Raw genomic sequence first — 12048 nt, forward strand, 5'->3', positions numbered from 1 at the left:
TGGGCGAATATGAGCTAAGAACACTGCCTCAATACCAAGTAACCTCTCCGCCCTTGCCAAGAGCATCTATCCATAATCTAGCTAATATACCCCGTACTCCAAATGGACATAATAATTAATGCTTAGAGTTGCGAATAGTCGACGTCTACATAACAGCAGCCATCATGCCTGGAAAAGCCTCTCTCCCTTCCAATACCAAAGCCACCCTAGCTTATTGAGGAACGCTCCTTGGCCCCATGTGAATCAAGCCTAATGCTATTTTCGCCTTTTTCTTCTCCATAGTCGCCGCCGCCACCGCCGCCGCCGCCGCCGCCGCCACGATATGTTGAAGCTATTCGTCGAATTTCCCATCCCCTTGAGATAACTTTGACAGGCTCTACATAAAGTTCGTCGCAAATGCCATTGAGCAAACATGCACAAGTGGCCTAGCTGCTCACGACTGATGACGCGTCCACTTCAAGTCGCCACCCTCTCTACCGTGGCCGTTGTTTGGTTCTGAAGGCCCTCATCGGGCTGGTGAGGAGGTTCGTCCCTTTGCGGAAGATGCCCGCATGAGCTTCAACGAACGCCTGGTCCGTTGTTCCAAGGCCAAACATAGGAACAGGATCAAGCGCCGCCCGTGGATGAGCCTTCGCCATCTTGAGCTGAAACGGCATGGACACACATCCATTTTCCAGTGAAAGCCATGACTGGACGTGCTGTTAATGCCCTCACATCTCGTACCTCTCTCTCTGTAAACTTCCTCGGTTGTGCGGGGTCTCACGCTTCGGCTGAATACACATCGCGAGATACATCCGTAAGAGCCATAGCAGGGACATGGAAACAAATGGCCGTCTGGCAAGACCTTCATGGCGTCCACACCCAACAATCATCATCATTTGTTGACGCGCCGCTCGTAACGTCCTTGGCAAAGAGTTAACTTGACCAATGGCTCGGCCCCAAAAATGACATGTTGCATACTACGCTGGCCACCAAGCACACAACCTCGTCCGGATATTGCTGATGAATGGCCCCGGAGCTGACACCTACACGCCCCTGCCGGAACGCCATTACCCAACCGTCGTCGCCGAAAACGCCTAGCGCCGCCATCTCCTAATTTTCTTCTATACGATTGTCGCAGCCGCCAACCATGCACTTCTCGTCTATCTACCTACTGCCGCCGTCACATGCCTCGGCATTCCATCTTCCATCACTCAAAGATTACTATTGCGTGCTGTGTGTCGGATCGTATAACTAACCGCCTGGGGAGCCAGGCGTTGTTCTTTAGAGATTCCGCTCATGCAACTTCATTGGCATGTATGTGCCTTGGTATTTTGATCAAATATAACTTTATAGCGGGTAGCCCGGCATTCTCCAAATCTCATACCATGATCGAGAACCCATGGACTCACTCTCCCTTCTGAAATCATCAACAGTCGCTCACTCACACGACAAGCCTTAGTAAGTGTACCGGAACCCATGCTGGGCGCCCTCCTGCGGATTCGAGTCAGCAACCGTTCGTAAAGGACTTCGGACAGAGGTACTTACATCAGCCTCAATCTCCATCTCGCCCCGATCAGCCTTTTTGTTCTTGAAGTAGGCGTCAAGGGTTAGCAAGCCAACCAAGATAATGGTTAAAAGGCTACAAGCGATGCAGCCGTATATGCCTGGGCGGTAGTGAGGCTTGTCCTGCTCACGGAAGAGCAAGCTACCGGCAATACCACCGATGCCACCGAACGACACCAGTGTCGCACTGCAGAAAGCTCTCTTCCACTGACCGCGGATGTTGTTGGCCTGGTACGCCATGACGGCCGGGATTTGTGAATTGGCGCCCGCCGTCGTCAAGAAGACGCCAAAGTAGCGCACCGCAGCGTTCGAGTGGAAGCCCATGATGGGCAGGCCGACAATGCAGAACAGCATGTTGATGAGGATCACGGGGCCGCGGAACTTCATCTTGTCGCCGAGCCAGGCGGTGCCGAACATGACGATACCGGCAAAGGCGTACGCCGGCGCGACGAGGCACTGCGCAGCACCAACGTCGAAGCCCATGTTGACCTGCAGGATGATGGGCAAGAAGTACGCGAGTGCATAGGTGACGGTGGTGGTGTTGAAGAAGATCATGGCGTACGCCCAGACCCTCCAGTCGGCGCCGGCGCGGAGGAATCTGCCGAGGTTGAAGGCGGGCATGTGGGCATCGCCGCGGTCACGATTCACGCGCGCGACAATCCAGGCGCGCTCGCGGTCGCCGAGGAAGTTCCAGTCCTTACGCTTGGAGTCGGGGAAGTCGACAAGCAGCCAGTAACCCGCAAGGCCGAGCACGCAGGTAAGCACACCTTCTATCTAATAGCACAAAAGTCAGCTCAAGAAAGCAAAGCTTAACAGGCAATAAGGAAAATTTACAATGAAGATCCACCGCCATCCGGTGAGGCCCTGCTGGCCGTTCATCTGCATGAGGCCGTAGGCAAGGATGCCGGCGAAGGCAGAAGCGACGCATCCGAGGAGGTAGAAGACCGAGTAACGCTTCCCGACCTCGTCTTGTAGATATAAAGTCAGTGGACTGTGCGTGCGGTGAATGCGACTTGACCGGGGGACTTACATCTGGTGTACCACGTGCTGAGGAGGTAGACGCAGCTGGGGAAGAAGCCGGCCTCGAGGACACCAAGCAAAATTCTGCACGCGTACAGATGGATGTGACTGCGCGAAAAACCCATTCCGATCATGACGCCACCCCACAAAAGGGTGAGCCCGCCGAGGTGAAGACGGGGGCCGATATTGCGCACGACGATAGTCGAGGGCGGCTGGAAGATGATGTACGGGATGAAAAAGAGCAGAGAGGCAATGCTCTGTTCGAACCACGGGTCAGACATCCTTCATTCCCCAGGTGAAGCCGCAGCACGCGTGATACTCACATATCTGTTGTCAAGATCAAGAGACAGCTCCTTGGTCATGCCTGCGATGGCGGCGGCAGACAGGTTCGTGCGATCCATCAGAGAAACACAGTACATGGCGCCAACAGTCACGACGAGTCTGCGGTCGATGCGGCGGATGATCCTACGCTGCTCCTCTGGCGTAAAGCCGGCGTCGACATCAATGCCGTAGGAGTCATTCGAGCTGCTTCTGATTTCGTCGGCGTGCTCGAAGCCGGTCTTCTCGGGGTCCTGGGCAGCTCGATCCATGGTAGCGACGATGGTCGTTTGGGGTTTTCTGAGTCGCCAGTACTGCTGAAGAATCCGGTCTAAGAATCGGTGTGAAAGACGAAAGACGAGGGAACTAAATACCGTCGTCGGAAGATAGGTCGACGTAGGGGGGGGGAGCGCGCAGAGAAGCTGCACGACTTGCGTCACTCCAGAGGTCAACCAAGAGATTCGGTTCGCTGGTCGGACGGTCTAGGCCTTTTGGTTATACAACCGCGAAAATGCCGTTCGAATAAAGATCCAGCAAAAGAGATTCGGGGAGGGGGGAAGCCTGGAGGTTATCTACTCGAGAAGCGGAGATCCTGAGAGTACCATCGGATGACACGACCACATATCCTCGATAATGATACGCACACGGCCCTTTGTATCTTTTCGGTTCTTGTCCTCAGTCAGCTGCTCCACGAGTATGGCATCCCTTTCCTCCTCTCGCTCCAGGGCCCCTAACCCTCCTAATGACGAGACATACCCATAAAAGAACCAAGGGCCAAGACCAGCCCTCGCGGCAATCTAAATCACCGGCATCTTCACCCCCCTTTTCCCCAGAAAAAAGCACGCGAAAAGAGGTTTAGCTGGTCCAGGTTGGCAGACAACCCCGCCCCGAAAGGAGAGGGGAACCACCCCTGATGCTGCTCTCTCTTCGTGCGGGGGGGCCAATCAAACGCAAAACAAGACACGAGAATGCCGAGGGTGGCGGTAAGCAACCCAGAAGAAGGGAAAGAGGCATGTCAACGAGAGAAAGAGGGACACCAAGAAAGCGGGACTTGATTGAGGACCGGGGCGTGACCGCAGCTCTTCGTTGTGATCGGAAACTCGGAATGCGCGTGTGTGCGTGCGAGAGTGAGAGAGTGAGAAAGAGAGAGAGCGAGAGAGAGAGAGAGAGAGGAAGGGTGTGTGGGTGTGTGACATGAAGCCAAAGGATGCCCTCTAGCCGTCAGAGGCAAGACATTTCGACCCTGGACAATAAGACAAGCAAGCGGAGGCTCAACATGCATAGAGGTAGGTAGGTAGCAGAGAAGACGAGAAGGAAGACGAGACCGGGGCAAGCTCCCCAGCGTTCCCAAGACATTGATTGACAATTTCTTTTACTACACATACATACATCCAGCACATGTCCGCTCATTCTTGGATTAAAAGCGCAACTTTCTCTCTCGCCCTTCAGCCTCAACAAGCCAGCAGACTACACACAGACCAATGTTAAAATATCGGCTATTAAAGCCTACTATGTAGAGTGGATTTGTTTACCTACCTGTGAGTCTCTGGCTGCGGGGTAAAGCCACTGAATCCATGTCAAACTAGGTGTGTGGGAGGACTGGGAGGACTGGAGCCTCCTCCCCGTCCCGGCCCCGCGCGCCCACGTGTGGGTGGTGAGGAGAAGCGAGAAGGAGGAGCCGGTGTTTGGTGGGATGAAAGCCGGGGAAAGGGACGAGAGTTAAGGTTCATGGTCACTCAGATGGCACTACGGATACCTACCTACTACCTATGCGAGTCCATGAAATCCAAACATGGGTATGAATCAGGCAACCTGAGCTCGGTAGTGTACTTTGCGCTGGAGCGACTTGGCGGCTAATTATGCGATTGGCCTGTCTGCCCGGCGTATTTCCCTTTTCGGCTCTAGAAGCGAGCTGAGACCGAAAGCATGCACACCCACGCGACGAGACCCCAAGAACGAGCTACTTCTATAAGTGTCTTGGAAGTGAGCTGGAGATTGTGTTGCTTTTCAGATCCTGCTCCTCTGGTGATGCACACGGTCCGGAAGCAGTGAGAGCAATCGTGTTATGCGAGTAAGAAAGGGAGAGAGAGAGAGAGAGAGAGAGAGAGGGAAAAGGAAAGCCGTGACAGGGGGGAGGGACCGAAGGGGGGCGGTACGTACAGAGTATGATATGCAACGGAGTAATTAACGGACAATAATATGCCTAGTCCTCACGTTGAATGACACCCACTCGCGAGAGAACATCTTGCAGAAGTGATCTCACCATGTGGAGTGTGCTGCTCCATCCCACGTCTGCGGGCACAGCACAGCAATGGCATCTGCCAGTTTCTCGCCAGGCAAACAAGAAACCCCCCCCCCCCCCCCCCCCCCCCCAAACTGACTGGGCATGGCAGCAATGCAGAGAAGGGTATGAGAGCTCAGGAATGGTTGGGTAATGGACCCTTAGCTCTCAACGATGTCGTCCCACGCTGACGGCACGCGTCGTACGGTCATGTTCGTTTCGCACCGAGGATAGCCAGAATAAAGTTCACGACCCCTCCCCCGCCTGTTCGCTTCACGAGTCGTGTTCCGGGGTGATGTTCAGATGGGGCTTAGAGACCTCATCAAGCGCAGTCCGTCAGGCCCAAGTCAGAAAGACAACACAATGGAGGTTGCATTCTGTTTGGGTACGATACGATATACACTTGCCACCGGACGCCAAGACACCGCCGTCAACCTTGGCCAAAGTCTTGTGCCACGCGCCGAATACAGCTCTTCGTCAACGGCCGCTGAATGCATCCAAATGGCATTGTGAGACAGAAAACAGCCTATCCATCATAATCTTGTAGGATGCAGCACATCTGGCGAGCTGGGTCGCTTGTTCATCTATCAGCAGCAAACCCGGTCGTTTCTTCTCCCAACTAATACTTCGTAAATCGACCAAACACGAAAACCCCAGTAGTCGTTTCTAATTGAGTGCTTGCGTTCTCGCTCCTTAATTCTCGTAGCTGGCTACTTACGCCACAAGCCCAGCCGTTCGGTTCTCCGTGCCCATCAACTCGTCAACCGCAGGTCGCTCGAAAAGAGCTCGGCCGTCCTGGAGGAGAAAGCGCTTGCGACATTACGGTAAGACGTTTTGATCTCCAAGCCTCGAACCGCCGTCATGTATGAAACCTGAGCAGAAGCGTGCCGCCCGCCGCCCGTTACAAAGCCTACTTACATGTCTTTACGCGTACATGGCATGTATGGTCGTTACGTCTCAGAAATCGGGATAGTATTGAGAGATTGAAATGTGTTCCGAGAAGCCGATGAGTAGCGAATCGTTCAAAGGATTCCACACTCATTCGAACTTAATGGTAGTCTGTATCCTAGTTTGGAGACAACTACTTCTGGTTTACTCAGTTTATGATCGTAGAGGTGGGAAGTCCGAATAAACTTCGAATCAAACTTGAACCATGTATCTCATCTTCTCCTTCGTCAACGAAAGGCCTGCATGCTTTTGATAGCCTTGCTTTGAGTTTATTAAAGACTAGGTTTGCCGCTTAGTATACGACGCAGAGGATTTGTCTTTCTTTCCCTACAACGATGGTCCAAGACCCTGAGAGGACGAATAACTTGAGGTATTTGAGAGACATCGGGTCCTATTGCCGGAATGGGCTGGATCGGGATCAATCACGGACCTGAACACCCGCATCGTGGAAATGCCACGGCCGAAACCCCCGGTCCGAGCGGTCCGGATCAGAAGACAATCCAGAAACTCAGCGACCCGACGACAGTCACATCCCCGGCGCATGTCCTACAGGTGAGTCCAACTGCACGTCTTCTCACTTCAAGACGCCTCCTCGCGTGCCCCAATTTAGCAAGCGTTGTTTTCTTCTTTGTCAGAGACTACCTCGGGGAGTACGAGGCGGACACGCCATGGAAAATCACAGAGGCAAACAAAAGGCGCGCTTGTGACGGGACAAGCGACGAAGCGTCCAGCTTCCAAGCCGCGCAAGTTGACCGCGCAACACCGAGCATGGCACATAGGATCTCAATGCTACGCAGGCTCGTCTCGCCCAGGTGCGACAGGTGATAACCAAACAGACAGGCCCCATCCCATCAGGGGCCACATGCGACTTGGTTACCCAAAGAACAGGCAAGTCTCGTTGCTCTGCGTCGCCAAGCGTAGCAATCTTCAAGGCCAAGAATCGATCGTAGGGGCAGAGATTCCAGGCTCGTCTCGCTTTCAGTTTTGCGAGAACCGTGACCTTCACCGCCTGAAAAGAAGGGGGCTGAGCTGGTTTGGTCAAGACAGTCTTGAGATTCCGCCAAGGACTCGGCAGGAGCAGAGAAAAATGACGCCCAGGTTGCCAAGTCAAGATTGCACCGAGCTCAAATGCCAACACACACGCCAAGCCGATGCCAAGGGATATATATATATGACCAAAAACACGTAGAACAGCAGTTAGAACGACGATGAACAAAAAGAAAAATTCTATTCGGTGAGCCTGACAAGACACCTAAAAAACAATTGTGACCTCTACCGTCCAGTCGTGAAGCAGAAACAGCTGCTACCAGTGAGGATCCAACGCCGCTTGTGATGGTGACAAACACAAAAGAGCCTCATGCCAATAGTATGATAAATCCGGTCAAGTCGTGATTGAATTAAAGCAGGCACTGCGGTGCGTAATCGGATATGCTACACGCTCGCATAAATGTATATTGCCCCCGTCCCCAGGCACTCTTATTTCCGTCTCAGTATTTCATTCGGCGAGTGACCATTTGTTTACAGGGCAACCATGGCAGCACCAATGGCACCAGCGGCAACCAGGTAGGCACCGACGGCGAAACCAGCAAAGTTGAACATGGGCTGGTAAGGGTTACCGGCGGCGGCATTGCCAGAAGCGCTGGAGCCGGCCTTGCCGGTGGAAGAAACGGGAGCGGTGGCAGTGGCGGCGGCGCTGTTGGCGGCGGCGGCAGAGGAGAGAGCAGCCTTGCAGGAACTGTCGCTGCTGGCGGGGGTGACAACCTGGGCCTGGCCGTTGAAGTCGCAGGCGGTGCTGGCAGATTTCTGGGCCTTGTAGTAGGTGTCCAGGACATAAGCAAGCTTCTGCGTGTCGTTGCACATGGAGTAGGCGCCGTAGACACCGGTGGTGGTGTTAGTGTTGATGCCGTTGCAGGACTTGGGGTCGGCACCGCAGATGTAGCCGAAGATTTCACCCATGGCATCAGCATCAAGGCCGGCCTTGGGGGTGCAAGAAACGCTCTTGACCATGCATTCGCACAGGGAGCTGTCAGGGGTGGGGGGGAGAGCATCGCCGTGAACCTCCCAGGTAGCAGCGACAGGAGGGCACTCAGCAGGCTTATTAGTAGGCTGGTAAGAGTTCATCTGGACGGGGGAGGGGGTGGCGGCCAGGACACGGGAGGAAAGCACGCCGTAGTCCTTCATGGGGGTGGCCTTGTTGTCCGTGACCTGGACGAGACCATAGTCATTGGCTTCTTCGAAGTACATGTAGACGATACCGCCGGAGAAGACGTCGGTCATTGGCTCCTCATACAGAGCAGTGGTCTCCTCGAAGAGACGGCCAGCGGCGCCGTTGGGCTCGTTGCAACCGTACTCGGCGAAGAAGACGGGGACGGAGAAGTTTTTGAAGAAGTCAAGCTGGGTAGTGTAGCCAGAGCCAGCCAGGGTGTTCTGACCGCACCACGAGTAGATGTTGTAGCCCCAGAAGTCGATAGCAGCACCCTGGTCACCGCAGTTAAAGTAGTGAGCAGAGTTGTCGCGGATATCGGCGTCATCGTTGGCAGCGTAGCCAACACCCATCCAGCGGTAGCCCTTGTCCTTGATGTACTTCTTGGTGTCACGAACAGCAGCCTTGACGAAGGCAGAGGCCTCGGTATTGGACTTGTTGTTGGACACCTCGTTACCGGCGAAGAAACCAATGGTGTTGTCGTACTTGGCGAGTGCATCGATGACTGCCTGGTAGCGCTGGAAGAGGTCGACATTCCACTGGGGGTTGTCACGGTTGATGGACAGCTTGGGCTCGCCCAGGTCAGAGACGAGGTAAATGCCGTTGTCGCTGAGAAGCTTCATGCAGGCATCGTGGTTTTGGGTGGGGTCAATGGCGTAGGTACGGATGATGTTGGTGCCAGCCTTGGCCATGATGGGGATGTCACGCTCGCAGCTGGCCTCATCGGCGAGGGGGTCCTTGTACTCGCCAGTCGTGGACTCACCGCCGGCGGCGGCGGTATCCTGCTGGTAGGCGATACCCTTCATGTAGAACTGGGTGCCGTTCTCGTAGAAGAACTTGGTGCCCTGCAGATGTTGTTAATGGCATGTTACTGGGTAGGCAAGCCTCTCGAAGGGGGGAGGTTCATAGATGGCGTACCTTCATGACGATGGGGTCGAGGGCAGCGGCCTTGCTGGCAAGCAGCAGAGCCGCCGAGAAGACGGTGGCGACCTTGCCCATCGTGTTGTCGCTGGAGCTAAAAATAAAATTGGTGCTTGGTAAATATTTGGCGATGGGAGTCGAGGTTGCTATCGTCTCCGAGGAGTCGGGCTTGAGTTCGAAAGATTCCGATAAATGTGTCTCTTCTTTTCCTCTTTCCTTTATGTGACGAAGAATCTGATCCAAACGGTAGGTAAAAATGGGTTGATGACGAGTTGTGCAAACGAGAGCGCGAAGTGGTTTGAGTTGCTGTTGGGTGATTAAAAGCAGAGTGTGTTGACCAAGAGACAACAACTGACACAACAATCACAAACAAAAAAAGATGAAGATGTCGATGTCTGAGATAAAATCCCCTAAAAATAAATAAAGAAGAAACGATTGCGGATAGCAAGTGAGAGAGTGGACGGGTTTGGAGGAAACACGGAGGAGGAAAAAGGAGGAAGGGTCGGGAAGTAGGAGGCTGTGACGGAGGGAGGCGCGAGGTAGAAAAGCAGAAACACGCCCTGGAATGGGTGGACTAGCGACGGGTGGGCCTGACAGGGAACACGGGCAAGTGCGACGATACAAAGGTACATGGGCTCTTGGGGGGAGCCACAGACGGGCAAGAGAAAGAGATGAGGAACCGCGGCGAACTATGCGTAGACGGCACGGCAAAAGAAGGCAGGCAGGGCAGGGCAGGGCAGCAGTCAACCTAGTGTACCTAGTCGAGGCTTCCATGGCTAATTCCATACAAGTCCAACGGTGCAGAAGAGAAGGAAGGAACAGTATCCTACTTGCCTACCTACCTACCATTGTACCTACGGGAGGGATAAGTACGTACAGCATGTACCTACACTACCATCAATAATGGAAATTTGAATGGAAGGAAGGCAGGCCAGGGGTCATGGATTGCTGACCAGGGGTTGGATGCAAGCTGCTCCACGGGAAAAGGCTTAGGGGGGCAGGAGGGGGGTAGGGTAGGGGCGACCCCTTTCCTCGCAGAATTCATCATTTCCAGCACAGCAAGCAGCAAGCTTCCATTCGATTCAGGTCGCCGCCGTCGAGTATTGGAGGGGCGGCAAATTGGTCAATTCATTACGCGGCATTGCCTACTGTATCCGTATACGGAGTACTGTATCAAGCAAACGCGGACCTGCCTGCATCTCTGCAGCTGCATTGGGCCATTGGATTGGTGCCGTCCATTGGGGGCTTACTACCGAGTATTTGCTACCAATTTAGTGCATTCGGGTCCCGGCAATGCATCGGCGGGCTGTTGGTGGGATGATTGGAACATGACAGTCGGCGCGAAGTTGAGGCGCAGTCGTCTTAGCACGCTTCCTCTCCGGCTACCTCATCTCTCGTTGCGTCTTTTATCTCTACTCTTGGCTACACTATACGACTCGTCGAGGACGACAGCGAGGGCAACAAGCACAAGACGAGACGAGCCGGTACCGAAAATTAGACGCAACCATGTCTGGAACCACTGCGCTACACCACTTGGGCTGACCAAAAGGTGCAGAGACTGACTGCCTTCTTTGCGAGTAGCCTCCTACATGTATCCTCACGTCATAGTAGCAATAATAATAACAGTACTCCCTACGGAGTACGGAGTACTACGGGCTAGTATCCGTAGTGTAGTAATAGTAGGTAGGGCAGCGACAATGCCAGACGTGCCACCCTCCAGGAGCAGTCTCGGCATGTTCATCTCGTTTCAAGGTCGTATGAGAGACTTCGGTACGTACCTGGGTACCTCCCGTACCTAGGTAGGCAAGTTCACACCACAGTGTGCGGGAAGGTACGAGAGCCTCTGCGCCTTCTTCCTTGGAGACGTTGTTACTTCACTAACAGTAAGATACGTATCTGGACGACGAACACAACTAGCGTTCTATCCCCCCTCCATCGATTCCCTCGAACTCCTCCCCAACACCAACACGAGCGGCAACTCTATCCCGATGCTACCACCACTACCACCACCACCACCACCAACACCGCCCGTCGGCCGTAACACTGTGCATCATCGAATACAGCACACACAGTGCTCGCTGCCTCGAGTTAGTGACAGGGCGAGAAATGGGGGCAATCTCCACTCCATGACAGCTTGCTTCGGCCTGGAGAAAGAAGCTGACTTTCCCAGACCGGGACTCGCGGACGCCGGCTCTCGTCTTGTTTCTCTCCCCTCCCCTCCCCGTCAGGGCGATCCATTCGCTCTCGATCCAGCGGTGATCCTTAACGATGGGGAAGCACCTCTAGAGACGCACGACGCTCGCAGCTTCTGTTCTGTCGATTTCATAATCAAGGCGGGGTGAATCGCAACGGCCTGACTCGGGAGGGTCGCACAATCAAGACCATGCTGACGGTTGGGGTTCACGAGGTAAGTTGAGGGAGTTCAGACTGGACATTTGGAGGCCTGAGCTCGTATCATGCTTAAACTACCTACCTACCTCAGCAATACTCGGCAAAAACACAACCGCCAACCGACGCAATCTACTCACACTAGGTAGACGATCAAAGACGAACCGGCTTGCCAAGAGACCAATTACCTCTCAGCATTGGCATTTCTTGTCGACCTGCTCGAATCCTCGGCCTGCCACCGCTCTCTGACAAACACGAAGCAGCTTTCTCAATAGTGCTCAATCTCGATACTTCCTTGGAACCATTGTGATTACAATCAACATGTCGCGCTCTCTCTTCTCCACCCTATGTGCTCTTCCGGCGAGTGCCACATCCAATGGCACCGTCTGCCCCGGTTGACGATTGCACTAGCTGCACACGGGGT

The 12048-nt window shown here is 54.1% G+C and overlaps 2 protein-coding genes across 2 annotated transcripts; both read right to left on the reverse strand.

The window, feature by feature from the left end:
- Positions 1-1437: 1437 nt before the first annotated feature.
- On the reverse strand, positions 1438-3155 carry GLRG_00940 (major facilitator superfamily transporter; the record flags this gene model as incomplete). Its single annotated transcript, XM_008091625.1, has 5 exons — positions 1438-1473; positions 1528-2319; positions 2380-2513; positions 2576-2822; positions 2889-3155. 5 exons carry the CDS (start codon positions 3153-3155, stop codon positions 1438-1440), a joined length of 1476 nt encoding a protein of 491 aa, XP_008089816.1.
- A 4475-nt stretch (positions 3156-7630) lies between these two features.
- Positions 7631-9314, reverse strand: GLRG_00941 (glycolipid anchored surface protein; the record flags this gene model as incomplete). The annotated part of the gene is made up of 2 exons (XM_008091626.1): positions 7631-9160; positions 9234-9314. The coding sequence occupies 2 exons, from the start codon at positions 9312-9314 to the stop codon at positions 7631-7633; spliced, it is 1611 nt and encodes a 536-aa protein (XP_008089817.1).
- Positions 9315-12048: the final 2734 nt, after the last annotated feature.

This window comes from Colletotrichum graminicola (genome assembly GCF_000149035.1).
Source record: "Colletotrichum graminicola M1.001 genomic scaffold supercont1.3, whole genome shotgun sequence".
Classification (NCBI taxonomy): Eukaryota; Fungi; Ascomycota; class Sordariomycetes; order Glomerellales; family Glomerellaceae; genus Colletotrichum; species Colletotrichum graminicola.